This window comes from Xiphophorus hellerii, chromosome 4 (assembly GCF_003331165.1).
Source record: "Xiphophorus hellerii strain 12219 chromosome 4, Xiphophorus_hellerii-4.1, whole genome shotgun sequence".
NCBI classification, from domain to species: Eukaryota; Metazoa; Chordata; class Actinopteri; order Cyprinodontiformes; family Poeciliidae; genus Xiphophorus; species Xiphophorus hellerii.
The window spans coordinates 5795988-5817922 of record NC_045675.1 but is presented as its reverse complement, the minus strand read 5'-3'; the positions used below and the strand labels follow the sequence as shown (position 1 = coordinate 5817922).

The window sequence follows — 21935 nt, the reverse complement described above, 5'->3', positions numbered from 1 at the left end:
AAATGGACAATATTGTGTCTGAACAGAGCGTATGCTTTGGAAGCAATACGCTTCCGAATATTAGAATCTACTTTGCTGAACTTTCATTATTCAAAAGGAAAGTGAGCTGAGAAGAATGACTGCATTTTCTCTACCTGTCAATACATGATCCTCAAATAATGGTAGTTGTTTTTAACAGTTCAGACACAGAAGACTCTATCAGAAACTGTGTAATCTACTGTGTTAATTTGTTAATTAGCTGTTTTGTAAAAGTGTTTTTCTTGTCATGACTTTAATTTCTCTGTTGTTTTAATTTATTTCTGCCAAAGACAAAGACAGTTGTCATAGTTGTTACACTGGAATGTGGCGATTCATAAATACGCAATGTGTTTGTTATGAAGTTTGTCATAAAGTACCCTCTAGGCTTTTAATGGCTTTCAAATCCTAATGGCTTGAGGCATGAAGCTTTTTTACACTCAGTTAAAAATTTAGATGTTTTTCTATTATTCATGCCTCCTATGAGACTACATGATCCCATTAGCTTCAAATTCTGGCAGACCACATAAAGTGCCAACAAGCTGTTTGTAAAGAAACTTTGCAAATTCAAGTGCCTGTTTTGAAACTCCTTTATGACACTTTATCAACAGCAGAGCTCTCAACAATGGTGCTTTCAGGGGGTTAAACAACTCATTTGATTATAGTTACAACACCAAAGCACATGCTTGCCAGTATGTATTTATATTCGTATGTATTTCCTGGTTATGAAAATAAGCAGGATACACTGGGACACTGTAGCATTTTTGTTGCTCCCCCAGGATTTTCATCTTTACATTGTACTCGCTTTAGTCAAATATTTCGGGAACAGATGAAGCATTTAGGTTTATCTGAACCAATCAAGTTACTGAGTTACTTCTCTTTTGGTGCATCAAAAGGTCTAAAACATCAGCAAAAATCTTGCAAAACTGGAAAACTACTAAACACGCTTACTTCAATCGCAAGGGGGGCAACATTTATTACCAGATGAGGAATTTGTTTTACAGACCATATCAAATGGTGTCAGGGAACGTCAAAGTACTTTTACTATTTTTAAAAACAATAGTTTAACTCTAACCAAATATCTAATTTGATTTTATTTTACAGCCCCTCAATACTTCTCAGCTTGTCCAATAGCGAGCCTGTGTTGGTAAAGCTAAATGCATACAGGCATCATTCTTTTATTACAACCCTGTATACAACACTATATTTATGATAGCAGTACTTACAAAAACATGCAGTTGCAATAGCACTGCTGTAGTAGATAGTATTTTATTTCTCGTAATTAAAAGGCGCTCACTGTTTTCTTTGGGGTTTAAGATCTCAGCATGTGCTTTAATGGCAATTAGAGACCAAATATGTAATTGACATGCAAAGAGGCAATGCATGGCTCTCGAAATATAAGTTCCAAATAAATATTGCAAACACGCAGCGTTTTGAATTGATATTGACATTGCAATGATGAATGCGATTTATTATATTATGCAGCTCTATTTGTAATTAAATGACAGAAGTATGGTAAACATTTATTATGATGCATGATATAATGCAAAACAGATTAACTTGCTACTGGAATAAATGAACCAGATGGAATTTGGCACTGCACCTCACTGTAAAGCTCACCTTTTCTCACTGGAACAGTAGAAAGAAAAAAAAAAAGGAACATACTTGACATACTCCACTGGGAAAGTTTGACACAAACTGTAGATGTTAATGTGAGCTTATAACCGAAAATAATGGTTCCATTGAGTGGATTCAGGGTTTTCAGGGTATTGAAATTGTTTTCTAACTTTTAAATTGAAACCTGAACTTCTGGGTTACATTAACAAGAGAGCACAACCACTCCTTGTTCTCAGCTCGGAGCACACCGAGCTTCGAGTGCCACTTCATCCGCCTCACTCTTCTGCTCAAATGAATTCAGCGGCAGCATGACTCACTTGATTGAAGAACGAGACAAAAACAATCCCAGCTCATTTGACGCACGGTACCTGCGAGTTCACAAAGTCACACGTCACATGGCAAAGACTCATATAGAATAAAGACAAAAGGCCTGGATGAAACCTGAGCTTGCCAGGCTCTTCTTTGTTACCATGACGACCAGCTGTCGTCTACAGTCCCCAGGTGAACAGAGAGGAGGCTCAGAGGACAAGTGGAAGACGACTCCGCCCACTGTGGGAATTCACAGATCCAGTGTGGCAACTGAAGACTTCTATTAACTTGTACATGACACATGAGATAAATGAGCAAAGAGAAACTAATAAAATCCTGAAAGCCTCTTGTTTTTATTTTTTTATATATATTTTTCCAATCTCTAAACCACTTGGCCTTTCCAAAGAACCAGGTGCAGTACTGGGTGTGTTGGCAGGTGTAAGAACAGGTTGAACAGGCTGTGAATGCCACTCTTTTAGGTCCTCCTCCTCCTTTTACCCACTTCTCTCTCTCAGGACAACTGCTGATTCATTCTTACATCTTGGCAGGTCAGCAGAGACATTTCGGTGCACCTGTTCTCATCTGACACAGCTTAAAAAATAAGGTAAGGATTTACAGAGGATACATTTTTATTTTAGCAACATATATGACACATGGGCTTACATAATCCTAGCAGGCAAGGTGGTGGCTTTACAAAGCTTTAGATTCAGGAAGTTATAGTCCTGAAACCATACCACAAAATTTAACAGGAAGGAAGCATAATGGTTTAGATTATGTGCCTAATTGTAAAACCTTAAATAGCTACATTAAAGTATGATATAAAAACAAGCCACAAAGGTAAAGATCATTTAGAGCTAGTTTTAAAAAAACGTTATTAGACTGACAAATCTTTAATGAGATAGATTGTAAACAGAGTTGTTTATCTGATCATAAGTTTTTTTGTATAAAAAGGAATAGCTGTACTCTTCTTACTGTATAAAAAAGATGTAACATTACTGTACAAATTAGGACTGTACAAACTGAAATGTTACTAATATTAGCATAAATTAAAAGATGACAATAACATAGGAAAATCCTGAGCAGCTTAAATGTCACATAATTAGTCGTATTGGTCTTTGTGTGGCTGAATGGTGTGCAGGGTATAGTGTTACCTTTAGCCACTGTGTGTTTTTTTGTTTATGTGGGACTGGATCTCTGGAAAGCTGAGGCTGACAGGGCTGCTGAGGCGATAGCTGCTACAGACTCTGACAATTCAGCAGAGTGGGAACTCTTTTCAACAGAGGCTCCTCTGAGCGTGACGGGTCAGAGGTAAACACGTCTCCTGCTGTCTCCCCTGACCTCTCAAAGTCTTGTTGGTGTGACGCTCACGGTCAAATATACTCTCAGAGCGGTGCCGAGGGAGGATGTGAGAATAACATGACGGAGAGGAAGTGACAGTGGTTCGGATTAAAACAACCCACATATGTGGGTAGCACAAGCTCAAAATATTGGTAAAGTTTGACTCTGACAGGTCTGAATCATAGCAGGTGACCTGTGGCATTTCTGAAACCAGTTTTAAAGCTTAAAATAAGGTTCTTGTATAATCAGAATTGTTTCCTGACTGACGTCAAATACATTTCCATGGCCAGAATCCGAACAAGTCAATACCTTTGCTGCGTCACCTGTTTGACTTGTTTTACAGTGGCTGGTTTCATTTACAATGCAGGCCCTGCAGTGTAATCAGACTAATCGAAAGCAGAGAGAAGGCGTTATTATCTATGTGTATAATTATTTTCAGCATTAAAATAATACATATATATTTGATAAAAATTAATTATTTAACCACTTTTTTATAAAAAATATCTTAGCTTCTCATAGTTGAAAAACCATGGTTTTTTGTCACTGAAATTTTTGGTTTTAGCAAACATCTATTATATTATATTATATTATATTATATTATATTATATTATATTATATTATATTATATTATATTATATTATATTATATTATATTATATTATGTCCAGTTAATTTTTTTTTCTATGTTTTAGATTTTAAACTGCAGGAGATTAAAAACTTTCATTTCAAAAAAAGAAATTGTGAAGAAATTGCTGTTAACTTTCGCACAAACTGGAAACTTTGAAGCCAACCTTAATGCTGCTAGTTGCAGACAGCTAGCCATCTGAAGGGCATGGAAATGATGCTCTCACAAAAATGCTTTAAAGAGAGAGAATTATGTAAAATCAACTTTTTTGAGCTATATGTCATATTATAATGTTACTCCCTCATCAGAAACATGCCTGGAGTTTTGCTTTATTTTATGCATATTTGAGGAATCCCTGAATTCAGGGGTGCCTAAGCGCATGCTCCTCCTCAGGGCTGCAGTCTCCAGCCGAGTATCTGCCTCACAGAACTCCCCTTAGCGACGCCTCCCCCACTCACTTGCTCTACACTAACAGCAACAGCAATTTAAAAAAATCTGATGCAACTGCATGTCTGTTGAACTTCATATAAGCAGTGTAAAGAAAGAGAAGGAACTTCTCAAAGAGAGAAAGGCCAATTTAAAAGCATCATACTGCAAAGTCAAATTTCTTGTAACTTATGCTTGATGTACTGTATACATTTTTATAAAAACTAAAGGTAACATAGTTACTGGCTTGTGCTATAAAACATACTACACTACATACATGGAAAATACATAATACCACCCTCTGAAGCGTGATGAAGACCTCCTCAATGTTTTTTTATTTATTAGCTGACTCTCAGTAGAATAGGGCAAGTCAAGAAATACTTTCTTTCATTGTTCAAAATGAGAGTCTTAAACATAGATTCAGAGTGTTGAGCTTCAAGTACTTACCCACACAGCTCAAAATAATACCTTAAGTTTATTTCACCTGACAAAGTCCCTCAGTTACAGCAACTAGATGCAGCATCCTGACACGGACTTCACTGGGGAGAAATACTGCGCCATTTTAATAATGCCATGCAGCACCCCTAGAAAGGATTGCTTGCAGAGTAACAGCAACCTTTTTTCTATTTTGGAGGTACAGATGCGCAAAACCTTGCTTCTCTGCAAAGTTAAAAGTGTCTACAAGTTAAAAACAGAAATAAGGACAGTGGTGGAACAAGTTACATGGCTCCCATTGAAGAGCATTGTTTTTAAGTTTTCACTCAAAACAATGCTCTTGTTTTTAGTGAAAAAAAACAAGACCATTATTTTTTTTATTAACCTGAAGCTGCACTTTAGGTTAATCATAAATTTCCATGCAAAATATTTGCTATATTTTATATTTTTACCTTTTGCACTTACTCTGCAATTTACCACATTGTGTGACAGAAAAGAATGATACAAAGCACACATTGTTCCGAAACACGAACTTGTTTGCCTTTTTTCTTCCTCTTTAAAATAAAATATCAACACTTTCTCCTGGTGACTTAATCTCACTCCATTCTCTCCACCCTAGTGGATTGAAACACTTTTCTAAATGAAAGGTAAATGTGAACAGTTTGATTGATCCAGTATTCACACAGCAAGCAGGCGCCGTCATACCACCCACAGCGTTTCCATTTATTTTTCAAAGAGCTGACAAAACCTGGCACATGCTGTGAGGATGACAAACAAGCTGTTGAGAAACTGACCATAGCTTACTGTTTCAAGCTCATTGTTGTTTGTCAATCTATGGCATGACAGAAAAACAATCATTAATTAAGAGAAGATTGTTTTATATCATTTTCCGTTGATTGTGTCCAGACTGCACTGCTGCAACAAACACATGGCATTGTTACAAGAGGCTGAATGAGAAATAAGATCACCTCATTTGCATGTCCTTATTTCCAGGAGGCACCAATTTTACACTCGGTAGATGGATCCTTTCACTGTGGTAGTGAGAAGGAACAAAGCAGTAGATCAACAGAGAAACTCAGAGCAACCATGCCCTTTTGGGAGTTGCTGTCATTTGTATGTAGGAGTCATGCCGAAGGGAGAACACAAAGCTCACAGAGCATTTGTGCCAATTCATCCCTTCAGTAAGTCACATTTTTTCTAAAAATTGTGTTGCGACTCTGTTGAACTGTATAAACTGCATAGAAATTCGCAGATGAGCTCCCCATGTTGTGGCTCAGGGTGTCATGATCCTGGAGCTGTTAACTATCATCTGAGAGGGTCTCAGGAAGTCGGACAGGGTCGACTGCTCAAGGATTTCTATTATGACTTGTGTCAGTAGTGCTGACCTGCACTATCAAAGCAACAATTTTGTTTTTGAACTTTTGGGAAATTGTTAAAAGCAGAGATGTTTTGCTGCACTCAGTGTGGTTAAGGCTGAGTTTAAATGTGGAAGAAAAACAGCCGTTTAACACACAAAGATTTCTCCTGAAGGCATTTATTCTTGGCAGGTGTGCAAAGAGGAGCTTTAGTCACAGAAAACCAAAATGCAATACCATCATAAACACTTCTAAGATGTTTTAGCTTTTAAAATCTGCATTGTTAAATGTATTTGTATTTATGAAGCATGAAAAAACCACTGGTGCTCAGCAGAATACTGTGCTCTATAGTCATTAAAACAATGTTTGAGTTTGCAGTTTCCCATAGTAGAAAATGACTCACCAGATTGCAACTGGGTGACAGGTAATTATTAAAATAAAACTACCCCAGTGGATGTGGGTTTTATTAAATGTCACATAAACTGTTATTCTCTTCATTAGGAAGGGAAATATTTAAATATGAAATAACAAGAGCATATTGCCACTCCCTCTCATTGGCGGACTGTTTTTAAACTCAAATGTAATCATGAGTAATAATGACTTCTGCAGCAACAGACTGACAAGAAAATCTAGAAGCCTTGTGACTGCAAATTATTACCAGTCCATCTGAAATGTACATCTATTGTTACTAGTTGTTAATGCCACATGGCAATTATGGTCATGGAGGAATTTTTAGGAGATCCTTAGAAGGACCTATTTAACTTTTATGGATCAGAAATTGAAGCTGGATAATTGATCTTATCAGAAATGTCGACAGAGGATGATTATATCCTAATGCCTACATTGCATACTTGCTGTGTGTTTCAGTGGCAAAATAAGACATGCTGCCTTAGGGAAAGAACACTATAACATCATCTTCCTACCCATTAGATACTGTAGAATACACAATTTGACACCCAACTAAGGCAAGTCTGCCATTGATTGTTCACAAGTCAAAACATTCTGTCTTGAGTGTGGCAACTCTGAGAAGCTATTTATACTGTATTCAAATGCAGAATTCACGCAATTGCTAATCTAATGTCGAAGCAACGAGCAAAATAATAACATGAGTTAATGCCATGCGACAGCATGTAGACACTTTACCCACTATTGAAAATTCACAGATCTCAGATTAATACTTGACACAGCTCTTACTCTTTGGTTATGCCAGCTATTAGTTATGTGAGCACTTCAGGTCAATAAGCACCCATCCCTACACTGGCACTTCATCCTAAAATGCAAAAGAAAAAGAGACATCATGTTGTCCTGTGAATTCTACACCTTTCCTCCCAGTATACACACGCGTTACAAAATGGAGCCACAACAGACATGCTTTGAAGACATGATAGCTTCTCATTTGTTCATTAGAAAGACAATTTTTGACACACTAAAACATCAAGATGTAAAAGCAACTTAAAGTCTGTAAAGATATTCACCTCAAAACTGAAAATATTTCAGGGAATTTTTAACATCTTCATGGACATCCATTTTGTTTTCAATCATTGTAAGGCTGAATAGATGCCAATATTTGCTGATATGGCCTGATGCTGTTTCAAAAGTTCCCTTTGATGCTTTAAAGAAGAATCTTGATACTGCTTGACACCTCTTTGAAAATTTATGTGACAGTTCTAGTGACAGTGTCAAGGTCTATACTGTCCCATGAGAAATATGCAAAGATGTTCCCCTCAACACTGTTTTGAAGATACCCTTGATTTGAAACTAGTTACTGGACTAAAATCCAGTCTATCCACCTCTAAACTCATACATAGACACAAAAGAAGATACAACTGTTATTATATTATATTATTTTTATCTTTGTATTTGTAGCTTTAAAGTTTTAACTTTTTAAAAGCTTACATAGACACCAAGCCTACATGTTAGCCTTTGGGCAAAAGGGTGGGAGATATTCTGTTGGGAGATATTCTGGATATTGTGAACATAGACACTCCTCTATTAAAGATTTTATATTACATGGGTAAATTAAATTATAAAGACTTAATGCTAAATATGTTTTGTGCATACTTTAGTATTCACAGTTGCTAGGTTTTAAACAAATCAGTGACAATTAGGTTTAGTTTCTGAGATCTCTGATAATGAAACTCTATCATGTATCTCAGTCTTATATTTAACATGTAAATACAGCTATCAAAGGAAGGCTTACAAAGTCATATGATGTGTATTCCTAGTTTTTACTTTGTTTTCTTTTTATGTCTAGAAAAACAACAGGAAAATGAAGCCTTTAAAAATCACAGCAAGCCTCCTCCTGCTTTTTCAAGCGTTTCACCTGGTATGCCTGCAAAATTCAACTGACTCTCCGGGACGCACAATTGATAAGGCCTGGCTCCGTCAGCTGCCCAGAAATGAAGTCCAAAGTGAAAATGCTGCATCTAGCGGAGACGGTGGATTTGATCAGGGAACTGATCAGGTAACAGCATTCAACAATGGCTTGAGCAGCGGAATATCATCTGGCTTCATGGCTGAAGAGGAGGAGAATATGACAAGCCAGGATAAGAGTGCAAATTCAAGTGATTTCAGCACAATCATGCCCCATGCATTTGAAAATGAAACAGCTGAAGAACCAAAATTGCCAGTCGCAGCCATCTCTCCAAGAAATGTGAGCACAGAGTCTGCGAACTCAAGCCAAACCAACATGACTTACCCTGAAGAGGAGTTTAACTCAACTATGACAGCAGACAAGACAACTAGCGCTGGAGGCCTCTCCAATAACACTAACTTACAGTCCACAACGACCACGGAAAAACCTGCAACAACAACTACCAAAACACCTGAGGAAGATAAAGGATTGAGAAACTTCACAGAAAATACCAACACATCTGTGACAACCACAGCAGTACCGGAGATAAATAGGTCAACCACTATAACCACAGCAGCACCGGAGATACAGGGGTCAACCACCAAATCTTCAACTACGACTGAGCCACCATCTGAAACCACACAAACAAGGTCTGAAACCACCACCACTGCAGTTTTAGACACACCGGATTCGGCTAACAAGAAAATTGCAATCGGCTCGGATCGGGGTTCTGTGACAGACACAGGTATGGCAGACTCCGAAACATATTTCAGACCTGAAAAATTAATTCTTGTGTATGTGCCTTTCTAGTAACTAGTTTACTACTTAGTCAGGAATGGATAGTTTGGAAGAAAGCAAAAATAATTCCGGAAAATCACATTAAAGATAAAGTTTTAGATTTTCAGTGTACTTTTGACATACTTAGTCTTAAACCTGTGGCAAGTAGATTTAGGTTGGATTCCTTAACCCTCCTGTTATGTTCCGGGTCAAATTGACCCGTTTTAAAATTTACAAATTAAAAAAAAAATAGAAGCATTTTTTTTTTGCATGAAACGTTTTCTATTTGTCTTAATAGGTGCACTCTAGACATAAGTTGAAAATTTATTCATTTTACACATTTGTACCAAACCCTAGGTCTACTTTTTACATCGATACTGTTCGGGTCAATTTGACCCGGCAGTCAGGTTAAAGTGCAAAAAAAGATTTTAAAATGTCCAATTCTATATGTTTCCCTGCAGTTATGAACCATATTTCACCACACACACACTCACACACCAACACACGCAACCACACACACACAAGCCCACTTTCTCACTATTCTCTTTACTTCACTAGGAAACTGCGAGAAAGCAGGTGTTCACACAACCTTTGACGGGAATCTTTTCTGTTCCTGTGGACAAACTCCACCCACTCTGAGTGACACTCAGCAGAAGTGGATGAAAACATAAATACTCTCTGCATGACTCATTTATCTTGATTTTAATCAGCGGGTCAATTTGACCCAGAACAGTATGTGTGTCTCAAGTTCAATTATAAAGATCACCCTTTGGTAAAAAAAAAAAAAGTATAATATAAAATAATTTACCAAAGGTCAACTTCAAGGAAATTATAGTTTTTTGTGTCTAGGTTTTTTTCAGTGGACATTAAAAATCTAAATTCCATTTTTTATGTCCAAATGAGTAAGTGAGCAGGTTGTCGTCATTGATCCTTAATTTCTGAGAAATAATAAAACATCATTGCACAAATATTGATTGAAATGGTTAGTATTGGAGTTAATAATCAGATACAAAAATGTTTTGGAGGAATTTTTTGGTTTCTGACACTATTGCATGATTAAACACTCCCTGGGTCAAATTGACCCACGAACATTTTTGCTGTACCCTAGAAACGAACATAACAGGAGGGTTAAATAAAATTATAAAAAGAAACTCATTTTTGGTGTGATCAACCCTATGATGCTCTTACTGTTTTTTAATAAATCGCAATTGTTTTTAATTTCATGTTGCGGGATAGTTGTTTGCCTGACATAAATCCTGCTTTTTTTCCTCAAAAGACAGCATTCATATGTACTTAACACATCCTGATTACAAGAGTGACATCGTTTAAACTTTTTATAAGGCAAACACTAATTTGTGAGAGAAACTAGCATGAAATCTTTAATGCATTCTGTGAGATTTGCTCCTTATAAGCACATTTATCACGGTTGCATGTTAACACACTGGGTATTTCCGCCCTTTCCCTGACCCACATTTGGCTCCATCTCTTTTCCCACTGGCAAAGGACAAATGCTCATTCTTTCAAAGGCAAAGGTTGGATTGAGTTTCACGTTTTATCGATGGAGCCTCTAAGGGAGAAAGGGTCTGTTACAGCTCCCCTCTCAGCAAGACAATGAGACCCTGTTTTAGCTGCAAAAACAGCCTGAAAAAAGGCAGCACAGGCCTGAATTTAAAGATGCCTTTCACTTAATGCAGGAGCGTGAGACTAGCTTTGTGGTGTCGACCTCCAGATTTTGAAGATTTGGGAGTGGGAAAGGCTGCATGTCATACACATTTGTGCAATTCAGTCTGAGATCCTGTTGTTTTTTTCTGTTAAACCACCCGGAAAGGTACATGTGGGCAAGCACAGTGAGAACAAAATGGATGATAAAGAGTAGGCACAGGGTTGGATTTTAAATAAAACTTGCATCCCATGGACAGATGTGACAGCAAGACATAACACTAACAAATGATGGCAATAAATGGTAGGAAAACAGTTGTGAAACTGTGGGCGAGCCACAAGCAGAAGAAAAAGAAAAAAAAGAAAAGATTCTCCACAGTTACCATGACAGGCACAGCATGCTCACAGACAACATACAATGACTCCCACCATGTTCTGGAGATAAACAAAACATATATAAATATGCAGGTAGTATAATACTTTGCTTTCTCTGACCTCAATACATGGAAACACCCACTCAGTCCTTGGTGTTTGATTTCACTTGGCCACAGTGAATATTACAGTGGTACAGCTGGCTTCAGGATAAATGCTAATATCAGTTATGACTTACACTTACTTGAATTATACTCCTTTAGTGGTCTCACTTTGCTCATTCACTCAGTTTAATCCCCTGTGCTTCACAATATTTTTCAAAAAAGTGTATGCAAGTTTAGATTATTTTATTTTATTTCTAGCCTAGGAAAGCAACATTTGAACTCTGACAAATACATAGTTCTTCAGTGCATTTCATTGTTTAATGTAACAACCATTGCAAACAAAACCTCGGCATATTTCTCGATATAATTGGTCTGACTATTAGATATTAGTAGTTTACAGACCCAAGTTAATGCTGCTAGTATATAAGGCAAACTTAATTAGATTACTTTTAATTAATACATTTGAATGCCTAAAATGTTGGCATTTTGAAGTTTTGACTGAAGAGAATAAAAAATACACACACATCAGTATTTGATCAGCAGATTAAAGGAAAAAATGTTTGATTTTGATCTTTGGCTATTTAACTGCTGCATTCCTACTTCAGTATTGTTGAAAGATAAATGTATTATTTTTTAAAATTTGTCACCATATGGCATTTCAGTGCCAAATAAACAAAATTGTACATATGACCATGCACATAACATTTCCTGATAGATTTGCATGCTTTAAGGAAAAAATGAATCTCTAATTTTATTGCTGAATCATATGGTCATATTGAAATATAGGGGCTTATATGTATCTGCTCTCATTGATACACCAATAAAAAAGAGGAAGGCTTTGCAACATAGCTTCCAAAAACTCCTCATGCCAGTATGTTGTTTCTGCTTGATGTTCTGTGCGAGCCATAACTTAAATGGATTCTAATATCTGTGACCCATAGAGACATGAACTGAGAAATGTCATCCAAGTGCTACTCAGGCTCCATAAACCTTATTCAGATGATGAACGCAGCATGGCACCTTAAAATATTCAAATTAATTCAGAAAATTATCGTGATTTTTGGCATGTTAATTGCATTAATTATCACAGTGTAAATTCCGTAATTCTGCCTAATTAGGATGTGTATCAATGCAGCGTGCCAACACATTTTTCAAAAACACATTTTCAGCCCTAATTATGTGACAATTAGCCCTCAAAGATGGGAGTTGATATAAATCATTTAATTGTTGACAAATTATTTATAACTCTTTCCCACCCACACCCATGCCCCTCTTTTCTCTAATGAAGGTTCAGTAGTGGATCCTTACAGGAGTAAAAGGAATGTGGCTTGGTTGGCTGTGCTGGGAACAGCAGCTGTGACAGCCGTCGTGGGATTGGTGGCCTACATCATTCTGAAAAAGAAACATCAGAAAGCTTTCACTCACAGAAAGCTGGTGGAGGAGTACCCTTCAGATCCAGGTAGGTTAACCCTAAGACACCTGCTGAGAAGATGTTTTCCATGCGGGAGATAAAGCTTTTATTCACCAGAGCCTGCAGGAGAGGTGGGACCCCAAGGAAGATTAAGCAACTATTACAAATACAGCTCCTTTCCAAAGTATTTGTACTAGTTTTAAAAAGTTTTCACATTTTGTCCCTTATGGCCACAACTATATTTTATTGGGATTTTATGTAATTGGACATTATGTATTTTTTAAGTAGTAAGTGGCAGTAGTAAATGTACACGTTTAACTTTTTTAAAAGTAAAAATCAGAAGTGCACAATGCCCAAATTATTCAGTGTTATTTTAAAAATTAATAAATGGATTTATTTTGGTGGCTTACAGAAGGCCTAGGTGCTGTAAGCCACCTATAAACCCAAAGAGCTGGATCTTCTTGTCATTGAATCCCATTGAGTTTTAGATCTAGACTTTGGCCACTCTACGTTAAAATGCTTCAGTTCAAACAATTTCGCTGCAGCTTTTGCTGTAACGACAGTTTAATTTCTGCCTCTAACAGGCCTCTCCTCCTCAGTGTCGTGGTCAGGCTCATATGTAGTGTCAGCTTACCACAAACCATCATCTGGCTGGAAAACTTTCTTCATAAGTTTACTGTTTCTTTCAATAATAGCTTTGTTCTTGCTGATCTTCCATAAATGCTAGATAGTAGTTATGAACAGATTGTCATGCTTTGCTATGTATCTCAGCAGATCCTTCAGAGTAACCACAATTACGATGGATTTTATTTAGAGACATCACAATAACAGAAGTTGAATGCAAATGTTTGCATCATTTTTTAGATTTCTATTTAATGGAGAAATTGGAAATAATGTGTTGTTTTGCATCAATTTCAGATCAAAGCTCTACGTTGTTTATCCCCTTCATACATCTGTAATGTGACAGAATGGGAAAAATTCCATGAGTGTAAATATTTTTGCCTGACACTGTGGATAAATAGATGGATGTCCATCTGGCTTACGGGAGATTGACTTTCAACTTTTGAATATATGTTGAAATAAATTTTTTGCTAGGCCAGATGTCCAAGTTGTTGCTCCTCAATAGTGCACATTTACTTTCCGAGAGTTTTTATGTTCATTCATAAACTAGCTTCCATAAGTTTAACATTGTTGGGAGACATGATACATAGCCAATTAACACCTGTTAATGAGAGAAATTTGGATGTGCTGGCTGGCAGATTTTATCGCCTCCAGACTGTACTGTAACAGGCTGATGTTTGGAGCTGCATAACTCATCTTGCTTTAATAAGATAACCCCTCCATAATGAGGAAACCTCACCAAGCAAAATAGAGTCACGTAATAGGATAGTGAACAATCTGTCTCATTCTTGTCATAAGCATTGAGATACTAGGTACTTTGTCAGTCACAGTTTCCCCTAAGCGCCCTCATATTTAACCTCGCTGTAAAGCTCAGAGCAAAATTAAATGGCACAAGAATGCAGAAAGCATTTTTTTTTCTTCAACAAGCCCACAAGCATATATTCATACTGTATATAGACATTTTGGTTTGTGGTGACAGGTCATTTTGTCTGTAGTGCACACAGATTACAAAAGTCAACTGGACTTTGAACCATTATAAATGCAGAACTGTACTGTTCTTTTCATAAGAAACCTTGTTAAGAAAATGTAAAACAAAAGCTTAATTGAAGAGTCATATTAAGAAATAATATCCTCTGTTAATCTGGTACTATATATTGATAATAGCAATCAGTAGATAAATGTACTGCATAAATGTCAATAATGAGTTGTATTTTTCTTATAGATAAAAATATTGTTGATCATATATCTTGTGGGTTTGAGTTATTTGTTTTTTATATATGTTCATTCACACTCTCACAATATCTAAATATAATGACTTCCTTCTTTCTACAAAGCAAATTATACCAATCTCCACAGAATAACTGTGCCATAACTAAGTATTGGTCCCATACAGATTTCTATTTTTCTCCCTATTTTACAACGAAATATTTCAGATCATAAAGCAGCTTTTGATATCTGACGAAGATAACAAATCAACACAACTTGCAATACTAAAAGTCCTATTTAATTTCTTAGCAAATAAATATTTAGATTTGGTTTGGATTTTCAATTGAAAATGACATTCCGATTCTAAAATAACTAACCTGTGATTTTTCTAATTATCAGTCCTCAGATTAGACAACTGTGAACCTTTGGACCTGAACTATGGCAGTTCAGCTTACTACAACCCAGGACTCCAAGGGGACAGCATTCAAATGACCAACATTCCAGGACGATGCTGAAACCTTAAAGGACTCCCTGGACCAACAAATGGATGCATGCCAGAAAGAAATTCAGAAAATTGTCTTTTTTGGGGAAAGAAGAATGTCAAGTGTTGGAAAAAGAACTGTTGTAGAGTGGCGCTTGCTAATGGGAAAAAGGGATCCATTTACAATAAACTAGGTTTCAGATACAAACCATGCATTGTATTTGCTAAGCCAGTCTAAATTACACTGTGACAGCCAAAATGAACTTTCTGCCATTTAAGTATGTTGCCAAACGGAATCAAATGAAGGCTTTCCAATTTTCAACATTTTAAATTTGCTTTTGATGAAAGATATAAAAGATTGTACAACTGTTTTGAGAGTATTTTGAAGGCAAAAAACACCATATGAAGCTGAGTAGAAGAAAAAAGATTGAGAATTTGGCTCCTGCTAGTGAAAAAAAAATAGAAAAAAAAGACCTGCTGTTTTCCTACTTCTTAAATACGAGATAACACTGTGATCATTTAATACAAAATTCAGAAACCCTGATGAGCAATAAATATTTATTTATCAGTAATCACCTGCTGTTACAACACAACACAGGACATTACAAGTACCATTTAAACTTCCAATTTGAACTATTCGGTAACTGGCAGTCACAGGCTGAGTTTGTGAATTAACCTGACTAAATAAAATGATTTAGTTTGTTTTCTGCACTACTGAAGGAGGCGGAGGAAAGCTGGATGCCGTTTTGTTATTCGTGGAATGATTTTATTTCATAAGGGGAGTTGTGTACTTATTTCTAGCACTTTTTAGTTACAACATATTGCACTTTTCAAGTCTTCCAATCTCTAGGTGTCCGAGCAGAGATCTGATATAGCATCAGCATGGACTTTGGAGAATTAAGTAGCATTTACCTGCTTCAGAAAGCAGCTATTATTAATCCTTCTTGTTCTCTTTATGCTTCAACATGGACCAGGGGGCCTTTTAAAAGAAAAGCATATATTTTAATAACATATAGATGCTGTTTTGCCCTTTCACAAATCACATCTTTGTACTTTCATACATGCGTAAGTACGTACATACATACATACTGTACATATATAAACGAGATATTTTGAAATGTTATGATTAGCTCCTTTCTATTCCCGTACTTTGCTGTTTTACATCAAAATACACGTTCCATCACAACTGTCAAGAAAAATTACTCTCAAAATAAATGTTTTGGCTCCCTCTATCCTTTCACTCGTCATTACCTGACGAATATGTCAGAAATCCACACTCGATCAATATGTACTGTGAATATGATTGATATGTGCCTTGGCTCGCCCTTAACAACCAACAAGTTGGGAAAGTGTGCTGTGATGTTGGTAGATGCAGCTGGCACGGCTGATTTGCTTCCTTCCTCGCCATAATTTCTGACATCAATCAGAGCTGTGGCTTGCTGCTGCCCCTAAAGAATCATCACAATTACTACTGAAATAATAGTGCAGATAGATAGTGGGGAATTTCACCACCTCTACTTATTAAGATGCTACAGAGCTTGAAAATGCATGCCCAAACAACTAGATGCATAATTTATTTACTTTTGTTGATTAATAAGATGAATTTAAATACTTACAAAACAGGATTTTTCAATTTCTTAAACAGAACACATAAAAATGTAAGATAACGTTAGCTGTGGGAGATTCAGTGGGTTGTTTCGTTTTGGAGGACCTTTCAAAAATATTCATACTGCTAGAACTTTTTCAAGGTTTGCTACAAAGCTTATTGTAATTTATTTGTTTTTATGCACTTTTGTGAAGTAAGTTGATGCATAAACCACTAATAGGGCTCTGGCTGTATGTTTTCAGTCTTTCTACAGAAGGAACATGAACCCATATCTCAATTAGAAATTATTTGAAACCTCAAACCATTTCCTTCCAGAATTTTACAGTATGTGGCCCAAATGTGGCCAAGACCTGCCATCAAGAGTTGCTATCCTGCAACTTTTAGATGCATTCCTTCTGCAGCACACCTGGATCAGTTGAATGTTGAATAAGTTTTAACACCTTAGCAGAGCACTGCAGATGACTAGCAAAAATTCTGAAAACCTTTAAATTCAGTATTCCAATTTTAAATCTGAATGTTCCACAGGTTACTCAAATCAATTAACTGATTCCAATCCTGTGATAAAGTGTATAAACACTTCTTTGGGAGGTATAGGCAGGTTAATTTACACTTCCAGCTAAGCAAAATTTATTGAAACAAAATTAAATGATTCCTATCTAAATTGAAGCCATGTCTGCAATTTATTGACTACATTTGAATTAATTATTCTCACGATAACTTGCTGAAAATTAGTTTAACCTACAAGCCAAACCTTTTGTAATACTGAAATCTGTGTCTGTCTATCTAATGAGCCTCTGAAAAACAGTTAAGTGGTCAACAGAGCATCACGCTGGAAGTCTTATTTTTAATTAACATAAGGTCTTGTCATTGACTTCAAAGGTGGAAAGATGGAATCAAAAACTAGTTTCTCTAAATTGGTTTTTAGATACCCATTGCTGCATATTTCATGTTTTTTTCTTTGTCAGGTGAACAGTTCTGCTCTCAGTTTTCTATGCACTTCATAAAGTCACCTAAAAACTGCAGTACTTACTTCCATTTTAAAGTTCAGAGAGACTTTAGTAAGTTAACAAGACCTTCATTTTCTGATTTGACTTCAGTATTCCTGCGATTTGTTCTCGCCTTCTGTGACAAAAGAAGACATGTTGGTTTAATTTATTTTCTAAGATGTGCAGCATGCTCACCAGGCAGGTCTCATATCTAAACCTCAACAAGGTTCAGTCGATGAAGCCAATTAGTACAAAGAAGCCTATGCACCATCTACCTCCATCAATGAGAGGCCATTGGGGACGTGTGGGTACGTAAAGGATCGTGACTTACATTCAATTGGGAGAATATGTCTGTTGTGCACAGCACTGTTCTCCTGACACTGCTTTCCAAATGAGTCAAACATAAAAAACTTCAGACCTCCTACTCAGCATGTCGGCAACGCCTTTGAAGCCGTAGGCTTAAAGCAAGAAGCTTTTGCTGATTTGAGTTTCTCGTGGATTCTGATGTCACTCGGTATGACAGCTTTCACAGAAAGCAGCATTAATCTTCTACACTGAAGCAGATATGATTCATCTATTGTTTCATAAAAAACATGTCAAAGCTGATACAAAATATGATCAGACAGATTCTTCTATCAGCCATTTTATGTCCTGTTTCTTTCACTCCTCTAATTAGACTTAGCCAACAGAGTTTTAATGTCGTAAGAGGAAGAGTACATTTCAGTCTGCAGGGGGAAATTTATATTACTGGTGATAAATGTGAGAACTCTCATCACTCAGCTGCTGCTGCTTTCCTATCCCTTATTTAATATAATAAAAATAAAAATATTTGATGAGTTTGGACAAGTATGTCGCGAGGGGAGAAAAAAAGACTTTCTTAGTACTGTGAGATGTATAGAGATGTCAATGTTTTCATTAGCATCCACAAAAAAAACCCATGGATTTTGTTTATTTGGCTGTTTGTTTTGTGAGAAATATGCCAAAATGTTGTGTTGCTGAGTTTTGTGGATATATTGAAAAGAGTGTAAATATGCACAAATCAATCAATGTATGTAATTTCTCCTAACACCAAAGCAGCATCCCTCCGCTTCAAGCGTCAATTCCAGTTGCAGCTCTTTGAATTGCCACAAATCCATGTTATGCAGATAAGAGAGGGTGCAAACAATTCACCAAATTATTCTTAGACCAAACACTAAGGAGGAAGAGAAAAAAGTTAAGACTTTAACAGCAAAAACAGAACTGGCTAATAGCTATGTTGTCCTGTAAAACAGTGGTCCGCAACCTTTTTCTCACCACAGATCGGTCAAGGCTTGGCAATTTTACTGCGGCCCGGTAGGAGAGAGGATGCGGGGAGGGTGAACCGTCAGACAGGTTTCTGCATGTGCCCGCTAAAGCCTAGTTCACACTGCACAATTTTACATCATCTTAGAACGTTCCGAGTGTGGCTTGCAAAAATCTAACCGATCATCCTGCAGTGTGATGTGTTGCGTAGAACATCGGGATCGCTCCGATCTAAAATCGGGCATTTTCAACATGTTGATTGTCTTGGCCCGACTATCGCAGCGTGTGGGGTTTTCCCTGACTGGGAGCGAGAACGCAACCTGTTGAATTTGACAGGTAGAAAATCAGAAAGCGCAGTGACGTAATCACGGAGGGAATCCCAAACAGCTGACATAGCGCAACAGAGACTCTGGTGGACAAATCCGTTGTCCTGTCTCTTCTCTGGGTCTTTTCCCCTTCTCAAAGAAGTCTTCTAAAGACATCTGATCTGTTTCTTACTCATTTTGCTGCTTGTTGGTGCGCAAGACGTAACCGAGAGAATCCGGTTAAAGGATTTTCAAAATAAAATAATCCTCCAGACTCAGATAATACATAAAACGGAAATATTTAATTATTTCTTGTGCCCCAGTACCAATTGGTCCATGGACTGGTACCAGGGGTTGGGGACGACTGCTGTAAATTAGCTTACGATCACTAAATTCAGTGTTATTGTTACAGGTCTCGAGTGTCAGGACTGCTATAACTGTGATGTTGCACAATCTGAAGGATGATAAAATAGAAGTAAGCAATGATGACCGAAGCGCTGCAGTTAGCATCCAGATTGCGTTTTTCTTTATTTGTTAAACATTTTATAGTGTACAATATTATTGTTTTACATTACCATTGTCTTATAAACCTGGTTTACGTTTCTCACAGGTAATAATTAACTTCACACATTACCCGTTTCACATTTCCATCCTTCACTTAGATCAGGGGTCTCAAACTCCAGTCCTTGAGGGCCACAGTCCTGCAACTTTTACATGTGCTTCTGCTGCACCACACCTGAATAGAATAATTAGGTCATTAAGGCTCTGGAGAACTGATCTACACAAGGAGGAGGTAATTAAGCCATTTCATTCCAGTGTTTTGTACCTGTGGCACATCTAAAAACTGTAGGACAGCGGCCCTCGAGGACTGGAGTTTGAGACCCCTGACTTAGATGAAGACAATCACGGTATGTGTATCAAACAGGATAAATCAACTGTTTTCAAGCTTTACTGCATTTAGTTCTTTGTTAACTGGCATAAGCATTAAAATGTACACCAATTTTAACTGCATACCAATCAAAAATAGAATTGCAAGACTTACAAAACAAATACAGAAATTAACTTAGTAATTACTCTTATGCTCTGAGCTACTTTATAAGTCAACAAGTAACTTGAGCTGAAAATTATTCAAACAAAAGTAAAATAAAATCCTAAATGCCGGAGTCGGTAAGATATCACAGCCTTCTGATCACTTTCCCAGCGCGGGCTGGCATACTGCCAACTTTACCCTCGACTGGCAACTGCTGGAAAAATGGTGCACAGAAACCGTAACACACTGCTATATACTATTCAACTAATAGGTAAACATCTTACAAAGTAGTTTCGGTATGTTTTCACCGTGTACTGACCTCAAGGATAATAAAATAGAAATCAGCAATGACCGAAAAGCTGCCGTAAGCATCCAGATTGCGTTTGAGGCAAACTGGAACTCCGCCCCAAAACCAACCCGGAAGCAACGACCCCCAAACAAAGGTTCCGCTTCGCCACTACTACTCCCATCCCAACCTCAGGAAAGCACTATATAGATGCAGGCAGATTAATATGCCGAAATGCAAACAAAATATAATTTGTTCATTTTTGGATAAAATAGAATCAATTTTACATGAAAATATTTCAAAATTATAAAATAACCTAAATAATGTGGTGGCATTTTTAGGTGCACCACATTATGATAAATGAAAAAGGACAACAATCATTGTCAGCTCAATTCCTTTTTGATTTGTAGTCACAATAGACAGAGTTTGTGGGCATGTTGTAAATACCATTGCTCCAGAAGACCTCATGCTGTTTGGAAAGCTCAATCTTCTCTGATATTGTGGCTTCTTCATGTGCCGCAACACCCCCTCATGTGTTCAGACAACTCTATAAACATTCTTTGAAGCGCTTTGCAATATTCTGGCTATACTTCTCCTACTTGCTATCTTTATGGCAGAAACCCATTATAATGCTGAGTTTGCAGCTGGACTGAAGGTAGCACAGAAAAAAAAATACAGAGAATCAGATGTAGTACGCAGAAGTGTGCCTGATTCTCCACTGCTTTAGATATTCTAGGAAGAAAGCCGCAACCCGATGAAGAGTCCCTTTACACGTCTGAATGTTTTTGAGGAACAAATTACCTCTGGGGATACCATTACAACTTTCCAAGACATGAGTCTGAAGACAACAAAGTTGTCCTGCTGTGTAGTTCTTTGTCCTTCATAATACTCTGAGGAATCCTTCACGACTGCAAAGAAAAATTGTATCCTTAAGGGACTTTGTGTCTCATTTTCACACCTGTGAGTCAGAGGAGGTTGATTATAAATGGGTTGGAAGATGAAATACAGTGTGTGCAGCAGGTATGATTTATGGCACAGCAGCCATAACTACATTTGGGGCTGCAAAACATGGTGGAAGAATGCCACAAACACAAAACCCAAATGTTGATTGGTTTCCATTGCAAAGTCCTCACTTTCTACTTGGATACTTGGAAAGTACTTTATCTAAACCTTTTCATTTTACGTACAGAAACTTCGTCCTAATGGAAGCACTAAAGAGAATTTATATTTCCTGAAACAGTTTTTTCACAAAGTAATTCTATCTTGTTTATTTTAGCTTTTCTGCAATTACACATTTAGGTTTACAATTTGTTTTTCCACCAATAAGCTTGTTTTTGA

At 37.0% G+C, this 21935-nt stretch overlaps 1 protein-coding gene across 2 annotated transcripts; it reads left to right on the top strand.

The window, feature by feature from the left end:
- Nucleotides 1-2414: 2414 nt before the first annotated feature.
- On the top strand, nucleotides 2415-16335 carry LOC116718299 (mucin-15). Of its 2 annotated transcripts, XM_032560115.1 has the most exons (5): nucleotides 2456-2545; nucleotides 3144-3249; nucleotides 8374-9217; nucleotides 12673-12843; nucleotides 15022-16335. In XM_032560115.1, exons 3-5 carry the CDS (start codon nucleotides 8389-8391, stop codon nucleotides 15135-15137), a joined length of 1116 nt encoding a protein of 371 aa, XP_032416006.1. In that variant the 5' UTR covers nucleotides 2456-2545; nucleotides 3144-3249; nucleotides 8374-8388; the 3' UTR covers nucleotides 15138-16335. The 2 variants fall into 2 exon arrangements, with proteins under 2 accessions (XP_032416005.1, XP_032416006.1); XM_032560114.1 differs by lacking the exon at nucleotides 3144-3249 and having other exon boundaries at nucleotides 2415-2545.
- The last annotated feature ends 5600 nt before the right edge of the window (nucleotides 16336-21935 follow it).